This window comes from Salvelinus alpinus, chromosome 31, assembly GCF_045679555.1.
Source record: "Salvelinus alpinus chromosome 31, SLU_Salpinus.1, whole genome shotgun sequence".
NCBI classification, from domain to species: domain Eukaryota; kingdom Metazoa; phylum Chordata; class Actinopteri; order Salmoniformes; family Salmonidae; genus Salvelinus; species Salvelinus alpinus.
In genome coordinates, this window is record NC_092116.1 from 35,431,108 (window position 1) to 35,453,521 (window position 22,414).

Consider the following 22,414-nt stretch of genomic DNA (forward strand, 5'->3'; position numbering starts at 1 on the left):
AGGCCAGTTGTATTGCTTCTTTAGTCAGGACAACAGTTTTCAGCTGTGCCAACACAATTGCAAAAGGGTTTTCTAATGATCAATTAGCCTTTTAAAACGATAAACTTGGATTAGCTAACACAACGTGCCATTGGAACATAAGAGTGATGGTTGCTTATAATGGGCCTCTGTACGCCTGTGTAAATATTCCATAAAAAAATCAGCCGTTTCCAGCTACAATAGTCATTTACAACATTAACAATGTCTACACTGTATTTCTGATCATTTTGATGTTATTTTAACGGACAAAAAAGGTGCTTTTCTTTCAAAAACAAGGACATTTCTAAGTGACCCCAAACTTTTGAACGGTAGTGTAGCTATATTTTGTTGTATTTTTATTTTTCACTTTCACTTCCTTAGCTAGCGAATGCAGCTGGCTAGTTTAGCCTGCTCAAACACCCGGCTCAAACAGAGAGATATGCTATGTTAGCAAGCTGACTATGGCTATTCAACACTGGAACTCTTCTAAGTCAAGGTAAGCTTTTGGTTTTATGAATGTATTGCCACCGGGTCCTGCCGGTGTAACTGCTAAACTGTTTGCTGACTGTACACTGTACTGCATGACCGTAGCGGGTTTCCTAATGCTTAAGTTCTAGTAGCTATTTTGACTATGACGTTAGCTAATAATGGTGACAAGGATGTAGGCTGTGTGTAGCGGTTAGCGGTTATGGTATGAAGGTTTGGCTTGGGAAAAGTGTTCTTTCGCCTGGTCACAGAGAGCTGATGTGTTTTGCAGTGAAGTCCACAAGCGAAGGGAAAATGTGAGTGGAAGAGAGCGCATAGATGGGAGAAGGAATTATAAAACAAACAAAGAGATCATGCTGTTTGTATGTGGCTGCTATGAAAGTGAACTGTGTTTGCGTGTGATCAGGGGTGTATTCATTCCGCCAATTCTGTTTAAAAATATTTCTTAAATGGAAGCATAGGATAAACATACCTGAATTTGTACAATAGAAACTCTCGCTTGAAACTGTTGGACTAATGATTACAACCTATATCAGGTAGATGCAGGCAATAGTGTTCAAGACGGTATTGAATGTGTCACTTTGTCACATTGATTACTCAAAATCCTCTCTACCTGAAATTAAATGTTATAATAAAAACAACACCAATCTGAAAGTTAGCTTTTCTGTCGGGCTCAGGTACCCTTAGACCTCTATCTGTGCACGTGCCTGCCTATATGTCACCTATATGTCACCTGTATGTCACCTGTATGTCACCTGTATGTCTCCAGTATGTCTCCAGTATGTCTCCTGTATGTCTCCTGTATGTCTCCTGTATGTCTCCTGTATGTCTCCTGTATGTCACCTGTATGTCTCCTGTATGTCTCCTGTATGTCACCTGTATGTCACCTGTATGTCACCTGTATGTCTCCTGTATGTCACCTGTATGTCACCTGTATGTCACCTGTATGTCACCTGTATGTCTCCTATATGTCATCTGTATGTCTCCTGTATGTCACCTGTATGTCACCTGTATGTCACCTGTATGTCACCTGTATGTCTCCTATATGTCATCTGTATGTCTCCTGTATGTCTCCTGTATGTCACCTGTATGTCTCCTGTATGTCTCCTGTATGTCACCTGTATGTCACCTGTATGTCACCTGTATGTCACCTGTATGTCTCCTGTATGTCACCTGTATGTCTCCTGTATGTCTCCTGTATGTCTCCTGTATGTCTCCTGTATGTCACCTGTATGTATCCTGTATGTCTCCTGTATGTCTCCTGTATGTCACCTGTATGTCTCCTGTATGTCACCTGTATGTCACCTGTATGTCTCCTGTATGTCTCCTGTATGTCTCCTGTATGTCACCTGAATGTCTCCTGAATGTCACCTGTATGTCTCCTGAATGTCACCTGAATGTCTCCTGTAAGTCTCCTGTATGTCTCCTGTATGTCTCCTGTATGTCACCTGTATGTCTCCTGTATGTCTCCTGTATGTCTCCTGTATGTCCCCTGTATATCTCCTGTATGTCTCCTGTATGTCACCTGTATGTCTCCTGTATGTCACCTGTATGTCTCCTGTATGTCTCCTGTATGTCTCCAGTATGTCACATGTATGTCACCTGTATGTCACCTGTATGTCTCCAGTATGTCACCTGTATGTCACCTGTATGTCACCTGTATGTCTCCTGTATGTCACCTGTATGTCACATGTATGTCTCCTGTATGTCTCCTGAATGTCACCTGAATGTCTCCTGTATGTCTCCTGTATGTCTCCTGTATGTCTCCTGTATGTCTCCTGTATGTCACCTGTATGTCTCCTGTATGTCACCTGTATGTCTCCTGAATGTCTCCTGTATGTCTCCTGTATGTCTCCTGTATGTCTCCTGTATGTCTCCTGTATGTCACCTGTATGTCTCCTGTATGTCACCTGTATGTCTCCTGTATGTCTCCTGTATGTCCCCTGTATGTCTCCTGTATGTATGTCACCTGTATGTCTCCTGTATGTATGTCACCTGTATGTCTCCTGTATGTCACCTGTATGTCACCTGTATGTCACCTGTATGTCACCTGTATGTCTCCTGTATGTCTCCTGTATGTCACCTGTATGTCACCTGTATGTCTCCTGTATGTCTCCTGTATGTCCCCTGTATGTCCCCTGTATGTCCCCTGTATGTCTCCTGTATGTCTCCTGTATGTCACCTGTATGTCTCCTGTATGTCTCCTGTATGTCTCCTGTATGTCTGCTGTATGTCCCCTGTATGTCCCCTGTATGTCTCCTGTATGTCTCCTGTATGTCCCCTGTATGTCCCCTGTATGTCCCCTGTATGTCACCTGTATGTCCCCTGTATGTCTCCTGTATGTCTCCTGTATGTCTCCTGTATGTCACCTGTATGTCTCCTGTATGTCACCTGTATGTCTCCTGTATGTCTCCTGTATGTCACCTGTATGTCACCTGTATGCTCACCTTGTACTTGCCCTCGCTGGAGAAGATGCTGACCCACTTGTTGTCGTAGTCGGCGATGATGATGTCACCGTTGGGGTGAACAGCCACACCCGTTGGTCGTTGGAGTTGCCCTGGCGACCGACCCCTCACCCCAAAACGACTCTTAAACTCCCCCTCATTAGAGAAGATCTGCCCGGGGGGGATGGACACACACACAAATGATCAAAATTCTGCTACGGTGTGTGTGTGTGTGCGTGCGTGTGTCTATGTGTGTATTTACCTGGACACACTGGTTATTGCTGTCTGCTATTAGAATCCTGCCATTGGAGGACGCTGACACACCCTGCAGGTTAGTAAACTCTCCTTTATTTCTCCCCTTAGTACCTGGAGTGCGCGCACGCACACAGAGTGAAAACATTATTAATGGAGAAGCTAGAGGTAGAGAGAAATAAAGAGAGAGAGAGAAGCAGACAGAGAGAGAGAAACAGACAGAGAGAGAAACAAACAGAGAGAGAGAAACAGAGAGAGAGAGAGATAAACAGACAGAGAGAGAGATAAACAGACAGAGAGAGAGAGAAACAGACAGAGAGAGAGAGAAACAGACAGAGAGAGAGATAAACAGACAGAGAGAGACAAACAGACAGAGAGAGAGATAAACAGACAGAGAGAGACACAAAAAGAGAGAGAGAAAAACAGACAGAGAGAGAAACAGAAAGAGAGAGACACAGACAGAGAGAGATAAATAAATAAATAAAAATGGACAGATCTCCCTCTCTCACCGATCCTGAAGATAAGATCATCTTCGATGGGGTTCTCTCTGCGTCTGGGTGTCCCCAGGGCACTGCCTGTCCTCCTGGAACCCTTCTTCTTACTCCCAGGGGACTTTCCTCTCCGCTTAGCCCCCTCAGAGGAGCCTGTGGACGGGGTGGCGGTGGTCGTCAGAGAGGTGGCTGTGGTGGTGGGAGGAGACTCCTGGAAAATACATTTAACATGGAGTTAGAGGGAGGGAGGGATGGTAGACAGTCCTCCAAAAAACCCTACTGTCCTTACCTCTCTCTCTCGCTCTCAATTCAAAGGGCTTTATTGCCATGGGAAACATATGTTTACATTGCCAAAGCAAGTGAAGTAGATAATAAACAAAAGTGAAATAAACTATAAAAAAGTAAACAGTAAACAATACACTCACAAAAATTCCAAAAGAATAGAGAAATTTCAAATGTCATTTTATCTCTATACAGTGTTGTAACGATGTGCAAATTGTAAAGGGAAAATAAATAAACGTAAATATTGTTTGTATTTACAATGGTGTTTGTTCTTCACTGGTTGCCCTTTTCTTGTCGCAACAGGTCACAAATCTTGCTGCTGTGATGGAACACTGTGGTATTTCACCCAGTAGATAAGGGAGTTTATCAAAATTGGATTTGTTTTCGAATTCTTCGTGTATCTGTGTAATCTGACGGAAATACGTGTCTCTAATATGGTCATACATTTGACAGGAGGTTAGGAAGTGCAGCTCAGTTTCCACCTCATTTTGTGGGCAGTGTGCACATAGCCTGTCTTCTCTTGAGAGCCAGGTCTGCCTACAGCAGCCTTTCTCAATAGCAAGGCTATGCTCACTGAGTCTGTACATAGTCAAAGCTTTCCTTAAGTTTGGATCAGTCACAGTGGTCAGGTATTGTGCCACTATGTACACTCTGTTTAGGGCCAAATAGTATTTCTAGTTTGCTCAGTTTTTTTTGTTGAGTCTCTCCAATGTGTCAAGTAATTATCTTTTTGTTTTCTCATGATTTGGTTGGGTCTAATTGTGCTGCTGTCCTGGGGCTCTGTGGGGTCTCTCTCTCATTACCTCAGGGTCAGGGGACCTGGTAACTCTGAGTCTGAAGGGACTTCCTTTGATGTGTTGGTCATAGAGCCGGAGAGCCAATGAAAACTCTCCTTCCTTGTTCACAGTGTAAACAAAATCATATGTCCCGTTCTTGTAGTCGAGTATCTCCCCGTCCGCCACGCTACCATCTGGAGTACACACCTGGAAGGAAATATAACAACACTATTTATTCATGTAGGGCAATTAGTTTAGTGTAACGTAGCATAGCGTAGCATATATTCATATATTTTATCTTAGTTTAGCGTAACGTAGCATAGCTTAGCATAGCGTAGCATACATTCATTTATTTTATCTTAGTTTAGCGTAACGTATCAAAGCTTAGCATAGCATAGCATACATTCATTTATTTTATCTTAGTTTAGCGTAATGTAGCATAGCTTAGCATAACGTAGCATAGCGTAGCATACATTAATTTATTTTATCTTAGTTTAGCGTAACGTAGCATGCATTAGCCTAGTTTATTTTATCTTAGTTTAGCTTAACGTGCTTGTGCGTGTCGGCCCCCCACCTCAGCAGACAGGATGGCATTGCCGCTCCGGCAGGGTCCGCCGGCCTTGTCTCTGGTCGTTATGGTTACGCAGGCTGGGAGACCCACGATGCACTGCTCCAGTCCCACACCCGACGCCTCACTCTGGCTCGCCACCGCGCTTGGGACGACAATCAGGATGGCATTATTTTTATTTCATTTATATTAATTGTTTCATTTCATTTTTGGTAAAAAAAATATTATTTAGTTTTTTCATCTTTTATTTATTTGTTAATTCATATTTTTTTTATCTAACTAACATATTTTATCTCTGATACCAGCAGCCAGTTCACTTCCCAACCTTCCATCGCACCTCCCGGGACTTGAATCAGCAACCTTTCGGATACTGGCCCTCCTGACTACACTGACCTGGTAGTGATGATAGTCCCCAGCTGATATAGACTGACCTGGTAGTGACGATAGTCCCCAGCTGATATAGACTGACCTGGTAGTGACGATAGTCCCCAGCTGATATAGACTGACCTGGTAGTGATGATAGTCCCCAGCTGATATAGACTGACCTGGTAGTGACGATAGTCCCCAGCTGATATAGACTGACCTGGTAGTGATGATAGTCCCCAGCTGATATAGACTGACCTGGTAGTGACGATAGTCCCCAGCTGATATAGACTGACCTGGTAGTGATGATAGTCCCCAGCTGATATAGACTGACCTGGTAGTGATGATAGTCCCCAGCTGATATAGACTGACCTGGTAGTGACGATAGTCCCCAGCTGATATAGACTGACCTGGTAGTGACGATAGTCCCCAGCTGATATAGACTGACCTGGTAGTGATGATAGTTCCCAGTTTGTGGATAGACTTTCTCAGCCCCTCTGACTTCATCAGTAAATCCAGCTGATCATTCTCCTCAGCCTGGAACGGTAGCCCTACCGGAAATACACATGTTAAAAACGGTAGCCCTACCGGAAATACACATGTTAAAAACGGTAGCCCTACCGGAAATACACATGTTAAAAACGGTAGCCCTACCGTAAATACACATGTTAAAACGGTAGCTCTACCAGACTGAAAAAATATATAAACGTAACATTTAAAGTGTTGTTTGTTTCTAGAGCAAAAAAATAAATCCTAGAAATTTTCCATGTGCACAAAAATCTTATTTCTCTCAAATTTTGTGGAGAAATTTGTTTACATCCTTGTTAGTGAGCAGTTCTCATTTGTCAATATAATCCATCCATCGAACAGATAATCCATCAATCTAACATAAACATGTTTAAAACAGTAGCCATACAGGAAATAAACAAATATTTAAAACAGTAGCCATACAGGAAATAATCATGTTTAAAACAGTAGCCATACAGGAAAAAAACATGTTTAAAACAGTAGCCATACAGGAAAAAAACATGTTTAAAACAGTAGCCATACAGGAAATAAACATGTTTAAAAACAATAGCCATACAGGAAATAAACATGTTTAAAAACAATAGCCATACAGGAAATAAACATGTTTAAAACTGTAGCCATACAGGAAATAAACATGTTTAAAACAGTAGCCATACAGGAAATAAACATGTTTAAAACAGTAGCCATACAGGAAATAAACATGTTTAAAACAGTAGCCATACAGGAAATAAACATGTTTAAAAACAGTAGCCATACAGGAAATAAAAATGTTTAAAACTGTAGCCATACAGGAAATAAACATGTTTACAACAGTAGCCATACAGGAAATAAACATGTTTAAAACAGCAGCCATACAGGAAATAATCATGTTTACAACAGTAGCCATACAGGAAATAAACATGTTTAAAACAGCAGCCATACAGGAAATAAACATGTTTAAAACAGTAGCCATACAGGAAATAAACATGTTTAAAACAGCAGCCATACAGGAAATAATCATGTTTACAACAGTAGCCATACAGGAAATAAACATGTTTAAAACAGCAGCCATACAGGAAATAAACATGTTTAAAACAGTAGCCATACAGGAAATAAACATGTTTAAAAACAGTAGCCATACAGGAAATAAACATGTTTAAAACAGGAGCCATACAGGAAATAAACATGTTTAAAACAGGAAATAAACATGTTTAAAACAGTAGCCATACAGGAAATAAACATGTTTAAAACAGTAGCCATACAGGAAATAATCATGTTTAAAACAGTAGCCATACAGGAAATAAACATGTTTAAAACAGCAGCCATACAGGAAATAATCATGTTTACAAAAGTAGCCATACAGGAAATAAACATGTTTAAAACAGCAGCCATACAGGAAATAAACATGTTTAAAACAGTAGCCATACAGGAAATAAACATGTTTAAAACAGCAGCCATACAGGAAATAAACATGTTTAAAAACAATAGCCATACAGGAAATAAACATGTTTAAAAACAATAGCCATACAGGAAATAAACATGTTTAAAACTGTAGCCATACAGGAAATAAAAATGTTTACAACAGTAGCCATACAGGAAATAAACATGTTTAAAACAGTAGCCATACAGGAAATAAACATGTTTAAAACAGTAGCCATACAGGAAATAAACATGTTTAAAAACAGTAGCCATACAGGAAATAAAAATGTTTAAAACTGTAGCCATACAGGAAATAAACATGTTTACAACAGTAGCCATACAGGAAATAAACATGTTTAAAACAGCAGCCATACAGGAAATAATCATGTTTACAACAGTAGCCATACAGGAAATAAACATGTTTAAAACAGCAGCCATACAGGAAATAAACATGTTTAAAACAGTAGCCATACAGGAAATAAACATGTTTAAAACAGCAGCCATACAGGAAATAATCATGTTTACAACAGTAGCCATACAGGAAATAAACATGTTTAAAACAGCAGCCATACAGGAAATAAACATGTTTAAAACAGTAGCCATACAGGAAATAAACATGTTTAAAAACAGTAGCCATACAGGAAATAAACATGTTTAAAACAGGAGCCATACAGGAAATAAACATGTTTAAAACAGGAAATAAACATGTTTAAAACAGTAGCCATACAGGAAATAAACATGTTTAAAACAGTAGCCATACAGGAAATAATCATGTTTAAAACAGTAGCCATACAGGAAATAAACATGTTTAAAACAGCAGCCATACAGGAAATAATCATGTTTACAAAAGTAGCCATACAGGAAATAAACATGTTTAAAACAGCAGCCATACAGGAAATAAACATGTTTAAAACAGTAGCCATACAGGAAATAAACATGTTTAAAACAGCAGCCATACAGGAAATAATCATGTTTACAACAGTAGCCATACAGGAAATAAACATGTTTAAAACAGCAGCCATACAGGAAATAAACATGTTTAAAACAGTAGCCATACAGGAAATAAACATGTTTAAAAACAGTAGCCATACAGGAAATAAACATGTTTAAAACAGGAGCCATACAGGAAATAAACATGTTTAAAAACAGTAGCCATACAGGAAATAAAAATGTTTAAAACAGTAGCCATACAGGAAATAAACATGTTTAAAACAGCAGCCATACAGGAAATAAACATGTTTAAAAACAGTAGCCATACAGGAAATAAACATGTTTAAAAACAATAGCCATACAGGAAATAAACATGTTTAAAACAGCAGCCATACAGGAAATAAACATGTTTAAAACAGCAGCCATACAGGAAATAAACATGTTTAAAAACAGTAGCCATACAGGAAATAAACATGTTTAAAAACAGTAGCCATACAGGAAATAAACATGTTTAAAACAGTAGCCATACAGGAAATAAACATGTTTAAAAACAGTAGCCATACAGGAAATAAACATGTTTAAAAACAGTAGCCATACAGGAAATAAACATGTTTAAAACAGTAGCCATACAGGAAATAAACATGTTTAAAACAGCAGCCATACAGGAAATAAACATGTTTAAAACAGCAGCCATACAGGAAATAAACATGTTTAAAACAGGAAATAAAAATGTTTAAAACAGTAGCCATACAGGAAAAAAACATGTTTAAAACAGTAGCCATACAGGAAATAAACATGTTTAAAAACAGTAGCCATACAGGAAATAAACATGTTTAAAACGGTAGCCATACAGGAAATAAACATGTTTAAAACAGCAGCCATACAGGAAATAAACATGTTTACATCAGTAGCCATACAGGAAATAAACATGTTTAAAACAGCAGCCATACAGGAAATAAACATGTTTAAAACAGCAGCCATACAGGAAATAAACATGTTTAAAACAGCAGCCATACAGGAAATAAACATGTTTACAACAGTAGCCATACAGGAAATAAACATGTTTAAAACAGCAGCCATACAGGAAATAAACATGTTAAAACAGTAGCCATACAGGAAATAAACATGTTTAAAACAGCAGCCATACAGGAAATAAACATGTTTAAAACAGCAGCCATACAGGAAATAAACATGTTTACAACAGTAGCCATACAGGAAATAAACATGTTTAAAACATCAGCCATACAGGAAATAAACATGTTTAAAACAGCAGCCATACAGGAAATAAACATGTTTAAAAACAGTAGCAATACAGGAAATAAACATGTTTAAAAACAGTAGCCATACAGGAAATAAACATGTTTAAAACTGTAGCCATACAGGAAATAAACATGTTTAAAACAGTAGCCATACAGGAAATAAACATGTTTAAAACAGTAGCCATACAGGAAATAATCATGTTTAAAACAGTAGCCATACAGGAAATAAACATGTTTAAAACTGTAGCCATACAGGAAATAAACATGTTTAAAACAGTAGCCATACAGGAAATAATCATGTTTAAAACAGTAGCCATACAGGAAAAAAACATGTTTAAAACAGTAGCCATACAGGAAATAAACATGTTTAAAAACAATAGCCATACAGGAAATAAACATGTTTAAAAACAATAGCCATACAGGAAATAAACATGTTTAAAACTGTAGCCATACAGGAAATAAAAATGTTTACAACAGCAGCCATACAGGAAATAACAATGTTTACAACAGTAGCCATACAGGAAATAAACATGTTTAAAACAGCAGCCATACAGGAAATAATAATGTTTACAAAAGTAGCCATACAGGAAATAAACATGTTTAAAACAGCAGCCATACAGGAAATAAACATGTTTAAAACAGTAGCCATACAGGAAATAAACATGTTTAAAACAGCAGCCATACAGGAAATAATCATGTTTACAACAGTAGCCATACAGGAAATAAACATGTTTAAAACAGCAGCCATACAGGAAATAAACATGTTTAAAACAGTAGCCATACAGGAAATAAACATGTTTAAAAACAGTAGCCATACAGGAAATAAACATGTTTAAAACAGGAGCCATACAGGAAATAAACATGTTTAAAACAGGAAATAAACATGTTTAAAACAGTAGCCATACAGGAAATAAACATGTTTAAAACTGTAGCCATACAGGAAATAAAAATGTTTACAACAATAGCCATACAGGAAATAAACATGTTTAAAACAGTAGCCATACAGGAAAAAAACATGTTTAAAACAGTAGCCATACAGGAAATAAACATGTTTAAAAACAGTAGCCATACAGGAAATAAACATGTTTAAAAACAGTAGCCATACAGGAAATAAACATGTTTAAAACAGCAGCCATACAGGAAATAAACATGTTTAAAACAGGAAAAAAACATGTTTAAAACAGTAGCCATACAGGAAATAAACATGTTTAAAAACAGTAGCCATACAGGAAATAAACATGTTTAAAAACAGTAGCCATACAGGAAATAAACATGTTTAAAACAGTAGCCATACAGGAAATAAACATGTTTAAAACAGCAGCCATACAGGAAATAAACATGTTTAAAACAGCAGCCATACAGGAAATAAACATGTTTAAAACAGGAAATAAACATGTTTAAAACGGTAGCCATACAGGAAATAAACATGTTTAAAACAGCAGCCATACAGGAAATAAACATGTTTACAACAGTAGCCATACAGGAAATAAACATGTTTAAAACAGCAGCCATACAGGAAATAAACATGTTAAAACAGTAGCCATACAGGAAATAAACATGTTTAAAACAGCAGCCATACAGGAAATAAACATGTTTAAAACAGCAGCCATACAGGAAATAAACATGTTTACAACAGTAGCCATACAGGAAATAAACATGTTTAAAACAGCAGCCATACAGGAAATAAACATGTTAAAACAGTAGCCATACAGGAAATAAACATGTTTAAAACAGCAGCCATACGGGAAATAAACATGTTTAAAACAGCAGCCATACAGGAAATAAACATGTTTACAACAGTAGCCATACAGGAAATAAACATGTTTAAAACAGCAGCCATACAGGAAATAAACATGTTTAAAACAGCAGCCATACAGGAAATAAACATGTTTAAAAACAGTAGCCATACAGGAAATAAACATGTTTAAAAACAGTAGCCATACAGGAAATAAACATGTTTAAAACTGTAGCCATTACAGGAAATAAAAATGTTTACAACAGTAGCCATACAGGAAATAAACATGTTTAAAACAGTAGCCATACAGGAAATAAACATGTTTAAAACAGTAGCCATACAGAAAATAAACATGTTAAAACAGTAGCCATACAGGAAATAAACATGTTTAAAACAGCAGCCATACAGGAAATAAAAATGTTTAAAACAGTAGCCATACAGGAAATAAACATGTTTAAAACAGTAGCCATACAGGAAATAAACATGTTTAAAACAGTAGCCATACAGGAAATAAACATGTTTAAAACAGTAGCCATACAGAAAATAAACATGTTAAAACAGTAGCCATACAGGAAATAAACATGTTTAAAACAGCAGCCATACAGGAAATAAAAATGTTTAAAACAGTAGCCATACAGGAAAAAAACATGTTTAAAACAGTAGCCATACAGGAAATAAACATGTTTAAAACAGCAGCCATACAGAAAATAAACATGTTAAAACAGTAGCCATACAGGAAATAAACATGTTTAAAACAGCAGCCATACAGGAAATAAACATGTTTAAAACAGCAGCCATACAGGAAATAAACATGTTTAAAACAGTAGCCATACAGGAAATAAACATGTTTACAACAGTAGCCATACAGGAAATAAACATGTTTAAAACAGCAGCCATACAGGAAATAAACATGTTTAAAAACAGTAGCCATACAGGAAATAAAAATGTTTAAAACAGTAGCCATACAGGAAATAAACATGTTTAAAACAGTAGCCATACAGGAAATAAAAATGTTTAAAACAGTAGCCATACAGGAAATAAACATGTTTAAAACAGTAGCCATACAGGAAATAATCATGTTTAAAACAGTAGCCATACAGGAAATAAACATGTTTAAAAACTGTAGCCATACAGGAAATAAACATGTTTAAAACAGTAGCCATACAGGAAATAATCATGTTTAAACAGTAGCCATACAGGAAATAGCCATACAGGAAAAAAACATGTTTAAAACAGTAGCCATACAGGAAATAAACATGTTTAAAAACAATAGCCATACAGGAAATAAACATGTTTAAAAACAATAGCCATACAGGAAATAAACATGTTTAAAACTGTAGCCATACAGGAAATAAAAATGTTTACAACAGCAGCCATACAGGAAATAAAAATGTTTACAACAGTAGCCATACAGGAAATAAACATGTTTAAAACAGCAGCCATACAGGAAATAATAATGTTTACAAAAGTAGCCATACAGGAAATAAACATGTTTAAAACAGCAGCCATACAGGAAATAAACATGTTTAAAACAGTAGCCATACAGGAAATAAACATGTTTAAAACAGCAGCCATACAGGAAATAATCATGTTTACAACAGTAGCCATACAGGAAATAAACATGTTTAAAACAGCAGCCATACAGGAAATAAACATGTTTAAAACAGTAGCCATACAGGAAATAAACATGTTTAAAAACAGTAGCCATACAGGAAATAAACATGTTTAAAACAGGAGCCATACAGGAAATAAACATGTTTAAAACAGGAAATAAACATGTTTAAAACAGTAGCCATACAGGAAATAAACATGTTTAAAACTGTAGCCATACAGGAAATAAAAATGTTTACAACAATAGCCATACAGGAAATAAACATGTTTAAAACAGTAGCCATACAGGAAAAAAACATGTTTAAAACAGTAGCCATACAGGAAATAAACATGTTTAAAAACAGTAGCCATACAGGAAATAAACATGTTTAAAAACAGTAGCCATACAGGAAATAAACATGTTTAAAACAGCAGCCATACAGGAAATAAACATGTTTAAAACAGGAAAAAAACATGTTTAAAACAGTAGCCATACAGGAAATAAACATGTTTAAAAACAGTAGCCATACAGGAAATAAACATGTTTAAAAACAGTAGCCATACAGGAAATAAACATGTTTAAAACAGTAGCCATACAGGAAATAAACATGTTTAAAACAGCAGCCATACAGGAAATAAACATGTTTAAAACAGCAGCCATACAGGAAATAAACATGTTTAAAACAGGAAATAAACATGTTTAAAACGGTAGCCATACAGGAAATAAACATGTTTAAAACAGCAGCCATACAGGAAATAAACATGTTTACAACAGTAGCCATACAGGAAATAAACATGTTTAAAACAGCAGCCATACAGGAAATAAACATGTTAAAACAGTAGCCATACAGGAAATAAACATGTTTAAAACAGCAGCCATACAGGAAATAAACATGTTTAAAACAGCAGCCATACAGGAAATAAACATGTTTACAACAGTAGCCATACAGGAAATAAACATGTTTAAAACAGCAGCCATACAGGAAATAAACATGTTAAAACAGTAGCCATACAGGAAATAAACATGTTTAAAACAGCAGCCATACGGGAAATAAACATGTTTAAAACAGCAGCCATACAGGAAATAAACATGTTTACAACAGTAGCCATACAGGAAATAAACATGTTTAAAACAGCAGCCATACAGGAAATAAACATGTTTAAAACAGCAGCCATACAGGAAATAAACATGTTTAAAAACAGTAGCCATACAGGAAATAAACATGTTTAAAAACAGTAGCCATACAGGAAATAAACATGTTTAAAACTGTAGCCATTACAGGAAATAAAAATGTTTACAACAGTAGCCATACAGGAAATAAACATGTTTAAAACAGTAGCCATACAGGAAATAAACATGTTTAAAACAGTAGCCATACAGAAAATAAACATGTTAAAACAGTAGCCATACAGGAAATAAACATGTTTAAAACAGCAGCCATACAGGAAATAAAAATGTTTAAAACAGTAGCCATACAGGAAATAAACATGTTTAAAACAGTAGCCATACAGGAAATAAACATGTTTAAAACAGTAGCCATACAGGAAATAAACATGTTTAAAACAGTAGCCATACAGAAAATAAACATGTTAAAACAGTAGCCATACAGGAAATAAACATGTTTAAAACAGCAGCCATACAGGAAATAAAAATGTTTAAAACAGTAGCCATACAGGAAAAAAACATGTTTAAAACAGTAGCCATACAGGAAATAAACATGTTTAAAACAGCAGCCATACAGAAAATAAACATGTTAAAACAGTAGCCATACAGGAAATAAACATGTTTAAAACAGCAGCCATACAGGAAATAAACATGTTTAAAACAGCAGCCATACAGGAAATAAACATGTTTAAAACAGTAGCCATACAGGAAATAAACATGTTTACAACAGTAGCCATACAGGAAATAAACATGTTTAAAACAGCAGCCATACAGGAAATAAACATGTTTAAAAACAGTAGCCATACAGGAAATAAAAATGTTTAAAACAGTAGCCATACAGGAAATAAACATGTTTAAAACAGCAGCCATACAGGAAATAAAAATGTTTAAAAACAGTAGCCATACAGGAAATAAAAATGTTTAAAACAGTAGCCATACAGGAAATAAACATGTTTAAAACAGTAGCCATACAGGAAATAAACATGTTTAAAAACAGTAGCCATACAGGAAATAAAAATGTTTAAAACAGTAGCCATACAGGAAATAAACATGTTTAAACAGTAGCCATACAGGAAATAAACATGTTTAAAACAGCAGCCATACAGGAAATAAACATGTTTAAAACAGCAGCCATACAGGAAATAAACATGTTTAAAAACAGTAGCCATACAGGAAATAAAAATGTTTAAAACAGTAGCCATACAGGAAATAAACATGTTTAAACAGTAGCCATACAGGAAATAAACATGTTTAAAACAGCAGCCATACAGGAAATAAAAATGTTTAAAACAGTAGCCATACAGGAAATAAACATGTTTAAAAACAGCAGCCATACAGGAAATAAAAATGTTTAAAACAGTAGCCATACAGGAAATAAACATGTTTAAAACAGCAGCCATACAGGAAATAAACATGTTTAAAACAGTAGCCATACAGGAAATAAAAATGTTTACAACAGTAGCCATACAGGAAATAAACATGTTTACAACAGTAGCCATACAGGAAATAAACATGTTTACAACAGTAGCCATACAGGAAATAAACATGTTTAAAAACAGTAGCCATACAGGAAATAAACATGTTTAAAAACAGTAGCCATACAGGAAATAAACATGTTTAAAAACAGTAGCCATATAGGAAATAAACATGTTTAAAAACAGCAGCCATACAGGAAATAAACATGTTTACAACAGTAGCCATACAGGAAATAAACATGTTTAAAAACAGTAGCCATATAGGAAATAAACATGTTTAAAAACAGTAGCCATACAGGAAATGAACATGAGTCTGTGGGTGTTTGAGTGAGAAAGCACAGAGGAGAGCCAACCAGTAAAAGCACAACTCCCTTCATTATCAAAACATTGTGCCAACAACATCAGACATCCTTTCCAGACTCTGAAGACAGGAGGACTTTAAAAAATAGGTGTTAGCCTAATTTCACATGCCATGGAATGGAACATCTTAGAATTTACAGACCTTGGCTGGCCAGCTCCCCCAGCATCTCCCCAAGGCCTCTCTCAGCCTGCAGGCTCGTGGCGCTGGCCTCCACGCTCAGGGCCTTCTCTGTCTGGGTACATGTGTCAACGATATCCCCCTGGCCATGGAGTAGGGTGTCCAGCTGGGCCTGCAAGACCTGGAGAGGGGGAAAGGGAGAGAGAGGGAGAGAGGGAGAGAGGGAGAGAGGGAGAGAGAGAGATGTAGGACTCTTTTTTTCTTCCTCCCTCCCTCCCTCCCTCGCTCCCTCCCCACTCTCTCTCTCCTCCCTACCTTCTGTTTCAGTCCGTAGGTGACCTCTAGCTCCATCAGTAGGACACTCTTCCTGACGTCCAGGGTCTTGTGGAGCTCTTCGAAGCTGACGTGGATGTCCTCCTCGATCAAAGCTCTCTGATTGTTCAGCTGCTGTAGGATGTCTCTCAGAGACACCAGGGCCTCCGAGATCTGAGGCAGTCTAGACGTAAGCACACACACACACAGATCAGAGAGGGTGGGGGAGAGAGAGAGAGGGTGGAGGGGAGAGAGAGAGAGGGTGGGGGGGAGAGAGAGAGAGGGTGGGGGGGAGATAGAGAGGGGGGGGGGGGGAGAGAGAGAGAGAGGGTGGGGGGAGAGAGAGAGAGGGTGGGGGGAGAGAGAGAGAGAGAGGGTGGGGGGGAGATAGAGAGAGAGGGTGGGGGGGGGAGATAGAGAGAGGGTGGGGGGGGGAGATAGAGAGAGAGGGTGGGGGGGGGAGAGAGAGAGGGTGGGGGGGAGAGAGAGAGAGGGTGGGGGGGAGAGAGAGAAGAGAGAGAACGATGGGGTGGGGGGAATAAAACAGTGAACAATACCTGTTCTGTGCAGCAGTCAGTCTCTCCTGCAGGCCATCTCTGTGTCTGTGTGTGTCTGTGTGTGTGTGTGTGTGTGTGTGTGTGTGTGTGTGTGTGTGTGTGTGTGTGTGTGTGTGTGTGTGTGTGTGTGTGTGTGTCTGTTCTGTGCAGCAGTCAGTCTCTCCTACAGGCCGTCTCTCTGTGTGTGTGTGTGTGTGTGTGTGTGTGTGTGTGTGTGTGTGTGTGTGTGTGTGTGTGTGTGTGTGTGTGTGTGTGTGTGTGTGTGTGTGTGTGTGTGTGTGTACCTGTTCTGTGCAGCAGTCAGTCTCTCCTGCAGGCCGTCTCTCTGTGTGTGTGTGTGTGTGTGTGTGTGTGTGTGTGTGTATGTGTGTGTGTGTGTGTGTGTGTGTGTGTGTACCTGTTCTGTGCAGCAGTCAGTCTCTCCTACAGGCCGTCTCTCTGTGTGTGTGTGTGTGTGTGTGTGTGTGTGTGTGTGTGTGTGTGTGTGTGTGTGTGTGTGTGTGTGTGTGTGTGTGTGTGTGTGTGTGTGTGTGTGTGTGTGTGTGTGTGTGTGTGTGTACCTGTTCTGTGCAGCAGTCAGTCTCTCCTACAGGCCGTCTCTCGTGTGTGTGTGTGTGTGTGTGTGTGTGTGTGTGTGTGTGTGTGTGTGTGTGTGTGTGTGTGTGTGTGTGTGTGTGTGTGTGTGTGTGTGTGTGTGTGTGTGTGTGTGTGTGTGTGTGTGTGTGTGTGTGTGTGTGTGTGTGTGTGTGTGTGTGTGTTTGTGTTTGTGTGTACCTGTTCTGTGCAGCAGTCAGTCTCTCCTGCAGATCGTCTCTGTGCGTCTCCAGAGCTGCTAACAACGGTCCCGTGGGGTGGTCTGCATGCTCCCCCGACGCACACTCCTCACACACACACACCTCACACCCTGAACAGTACAGCTCCGTCACCTGGTGACAACACACACACACACATCGTTAACGTGTCTGTGGATGAGGAGTGTGGAGGTGGGGGTGTGGAGGGTTGTGTGTGTGGAGGGGGGGGGGTGGAGGGTTGTGTGTGTGGAGGAGAAGTGTGTGTGGGGGGGGGGGGGGTGGAGGATTGGGGGGAGGGGAGGAGGATGAGTGTGTGGGGGGATGGGAAGTGTGTGTGTGTGTCCTACCTTGCCAGTGTGTGTGTGACAGTCCAGTCCCTTGCCCGATAGAGCCTCCAGTACTGTACACTCCTCACTACTGCTTTCAGGTGATGGATGTCCCGCCTCCATCAGGCCAGTCCACACCCCTTTCTGCAGCCAGGGGGAGGGGCCAGACAAACAGACACCCCCCTTTTACTGCAGCTAAGGGAGGGGCAGATGGACAAACCCTTTCTTCCTTTTTCAGGACCGCAGTAACTCTGCACGGATTCAACTCAGGACCGCAGTAACTCTGACGGATTCACCTCAGGACCGCAGTAACTCTGCACGGATTCACCTCAGGACCGCAGTAACTCTGCACGGATTCAACTCAGGACCGCAGTAACTCTGCACGGATTCACCTCAGGACCGCAGTAACTCTGCACGGATTCACCTCAGGACCGCAGTAACTCTGCACGGATTCACCTCAGGACCGCAGGAACTCTGCACGGATTCACCTCAGGACCGCAGTAACTCTGCACGGATTCAACTCAGGACCGCAGTAACTCTGACGGATTCACCTCAGGACCGCAGTAACTCTGCACGGATTCACCTCAGGACCGCAGTAACTCTGCACGGATTCAACTCAGGACCGCAGTAACTCTGCACGGATTCACCTCAGGACCGCAGTAACTCTGCACGGATTCACCTCAGGACCGCAGTAACTCTGCACGGATTCACCTCAGGACCGCAGTAACTCTGCACGGATTCACCTCAGGACCGCAGTAACTCTGCACGGATTCAACTCAGGACCGCAGTAACTCTGCACGGATTCACCTCAGGACCGCAGTAACTCTGCACGGATTCACCTCAGGACCGCAGTAACTCTGCACGGATTCACCTCAGGACCGCAGTAACTCTGACGGATTCAACTCAGGACCGCAGTAACTCTGCACGGATTCACCTCAGGATCGCAGTAACTCTGCACGGATTCACCTCAGGAATGGAAACTCACTGTCCTACAAGGAGAAATGGGAGACATGGGTTAGAGAGATACTTCTGAGGTCCTGATAAACGACGAGGAGCAGAGACACAGCTTTATAATGTCTTTCTATTAAAGAAGCTTTATATCTAATGGCCAAGTTAACATAATATGTTTTACCATGAGACAAACACAGATACATGATTTATTATGTATGTTGAAGGGGTTTCTCTGGTCACTTCTGCTGATATAATCCCCCCTCCACTTGACTGGTATGAGAGAAAATCTGTTAATACATATTAATACACATAGAGCGTCTTTGGAAAGTATTCAGACCCCTTGAATTTTTGCACATTTTGTTACGTTGCAGCCTTATTCCCAAATGGATTCAATTGTTTTCCCCTTCATCAATATATATTGATATATATCCCATAATGACAAAGCAAAAACTGGTTTTTAGAAAATTTGACAAATTTACAAATAACTGAAATATCACATTTACTCAGTACTTTGTTGATTACAGCCTCGAGTCTTCTTGGGTATGACGCTACAAACTTGGAAAACCTGTATTTGGGGAGTTTCTCCCATTATTCTCTGCAGATCCTCTCAAGCTCTGTCAGGTTGGATGGGGAGTGTCGCTGCACAGCTATTTTCAGGTCTCTTCAGAGATGTTAGATCGGGTTCAAGTCCGAGCTCTAGTTAAAAGGCACACGACAGCCCACTTTTTTGCCAAGCGTCACGTCTGGAGGAAACATGGCACCATCCCTATGGTGGCATCGACCCTAAGCACACAGCCAAGACAGCGCAAGAGTGGCTTCAGGACAAGTCTCTGAATGTCCTTGAGTGGCCCAGCCAGAGCCAGGACTTGAACCCGATCGAACATCTCTGGAGAGACCTGAAAATAGCTGTGCAGCGACGCTCCCCATCCAACGTGACAGAGGATCTGCAGAGAAGAATGGGAGAAACTCCCCAAATACAGGTGTAGCAAGCTTATAGCATCATACCCAAGAAGACTCGAGGCTGTAATCACTGTCAAAGGTGCTTCAACAAAGTACTGAGTAAAGGGTCTGAATACTGATGTAAATGTGATGTTTCATTTGCAACAATTTAAAAAACGTTTTTTGCTTTGTCATTATGGGGTATTGTGTGTAGATTGGGGGGAGGGGGAACAATTTAATCCATTTAGAATAAGTCTGCAATGTAACAAAATGTGGAAAATGAAGCAGTCTTTCCAAATACATATATAGGAAAAATAATATATAGGTCACAAAATGTCTGCCAATAGAGTGGCTCTGGTTCCTATGGTAACACTGGGAGGAAAGGGAAACGCCCACACAAATCTAAAGTCTTCCAATCACGTGCTTTCTACTCTCTACCCCAATTCCATGAGCAGGCCTACAGTGAATATGAATGGAATAGGGTAAAACACATTTCCTAAAGAGGGGAGATTATGGTAATGTTACGTTTCTTTCTGCCTCTCTTTCTCTGTCTCTTTTTTCCCCTCCCTCCCTTTTTCTCAACCCCTCTCCCTGCAGTAAATCTTGCAGTGCATTCTGGGAGGCAGTGAGGCTGTCTGTTATTGTCGAGCCATGACTTGGCTGAGTGTGTCTGTGTCTATCACTGACAGATGGACTGTCTGCCTGCCTGTCTCTCTCTCTCTCTCTCTCTAAGAATTCTATTGAGGTAATTTGTGTGTGTGCATGCAAGTGTGTGTGTGTACGTATGTGTGTGCATGTGAGTGTGTGTGTGTGTACGTGTATTCGTATGTGTGTTATATGGTGTTTTATTTGCACTAGAACTACACAGCTGATTAAAATAATCAAAGTTTGATGATGTGTATGCTAGGGGGCAAAAAATAAAAACGAGGGGTCCCAGGTCCGAGTTTGGGAAAACCCTGCTCTAAATAACCCGTTGACGAAGGCAGTGCACATCTCTCTAACACTGTCTACAGCAAAACACTGTAATGGTACCCTATTCTTTATGGGCCATGGTCAAAGTTGTGCACTACTATTGACCAGGGCCAAATGGCATCATATTCCCAATATAGTGCACTACTATTGACCAAGGGCCAAATGGAATCATATTACCTATATTGTGCACCATTTTGTCCAGGACCAAATGGCATCATATTCCCTATATAGTGCACTACTTTGACCAGGGCCAAATGGCATCATATTCCCTATATAGTGCACCATTTTGTCCAGGACCAAATGGCATCATATTCCCTATATAGTGCACTACTTTGACCAGAGCCCTGTTGCACTTGTAACATATCCCTGATTACTATCTGAAGAAATTACGCACATTCCACCTCCGAGCAACAGTCCCCACAGGCCTGCCACACACACACACACACACACACACACACACACACACACACACACACACACACACACACACACACACACACACACACACACACACACACACACACACACACACACCGCTCTGTAAGGCCTGAGCCAGATCAGAACTCCATCCGTCCCTCCCTCCCCCTCTTTCTCCTTCCCTTCTTCCCTCCTTCTCTCCCTTCCTTCTTCCCCTCTTCTCTCCTTTTCCCATCACATCCCTCTCTCCCTCCCCTCTTCCCTCCTTCCCTTCTCCACCCCCCCCCCCCTTTCTCAGGAAAACACACTGTGACACAGATGCTGCTGTCATCATCCCTCCTCATCTCTCTCTCTCTCCACTCTCTTTCCATCCCCCTCTCCTCTCCATCTCCTGTAGACTTACTGTGTTGCCTGGTTGTTGTAGTGATAGTAGTACCTCTGGATAATCCACGGTAGATCCATCTTTATAGCGATAAAGGTCTATCCGTCCGTGTGTTATTCAGGGGGTTATGCTGCTCGGTCTGAGGGAGAGAGAGGAGATCGCTACGGCAACAGAGATGGAGAGAGAGAGAGAGATGAAACAGAGTTGCAGTAGGAAACAGAGGGGGAGGGGACTAGGGACTGGCTACAGGGGCCGCAGCCATTCAGAAATAAAAGAGAGGATAGAGGCAGCTCATTGGTTGGTTGATGAGCTCACTTAGTCTCTCGCAAGTGCTCTCACTCTCTCTCTCTCTCTCTCGCTATCTCTTTCTTTCTTTCTGTTTCTCTTTCTCTCTCTCTGTTTGTTTCTTTCTCTGTCTCAGTCTGTTTCTCTCTCTGTCTCTCTTTCTCTCCTCCCCCTCCCTCTCTCTGTCATATGTGGCAATAAGGGTTACTGTAATTTGTGTACAGCTAGCCTAGCAGTTAAGACT

The 22,414-nt window shown here is 39.9% G+C and overlaps 1 protein-coding gene across 2 annotated transcripts in view; it reads right to left on the reverse strand.

Annotated features, from left to right (window-relative positions):
• The window catches only part of LOC139561532 (tripartite motif-containing protein 2-like), a 30,137-nt gene extending 8,033 nt beyond the window's left edge, over positions 1 to 22,104 (reverse strand). The window contains exons 1-12 of one of the 2 annotated variants that reach the window (XM_071378729.1): positions 21,907 to 22,104; positions 19,096 to 19,213; positions 18,246 to 18,775; positions 17,882 to 18,033; positions 16,554 to 16,734; positions 16,263 to 16,419; positions 6,129 to 6,231; positions 5,324 to 5,462; positions 4,777 to 4,956; positions 3,710 to 3,902; positions 3,211 to 3,314; positions 2,952 to 3,119 (exon numbers count right to left, since the gene is read on the reverse strand). In XM_071378729.1, the coding sequence (XP_071234830.1) occupies positions 2,952 to 3,119; positions 3,211 to 3,314; positions 3,710 to 3,902; positions 4,777 to 4,956; positions 5,324 to 5,462; positions 6,129 to 6,231; positions 16,263 to 16,419; positions 16,554 to 16,734; positions 17,882 to 18,033; positions 18,246 to 18,347 (1,479 nt within the window). In that variant the 5' untranslated portion in view covers positions 18,348 to 18,775; positions 19,096 to 19,213; positions 21,907 to 22,104. Of the gene's footprint in view, positions 1 to 2,951; positions 3,120 to 3,210; positions 3,315 to 3,709; positions 3,903 to 4,776; positions 4,957 to 5,323; positions 5,463 to 6,128; positions 6,232 to 16,262; positions 16,420 to 16,553; positions 16,735 to 17,881; positions 18,034 to 18,245; positions 19,214 to 21,906 lie in introns of both variants that reach the window. The other variant, XM_071378730.1, reaches the window with a different exon arrangement.
• Between the last annotated feature and the right edge of the window lie 310 nt (positions 22,105 to 22,414).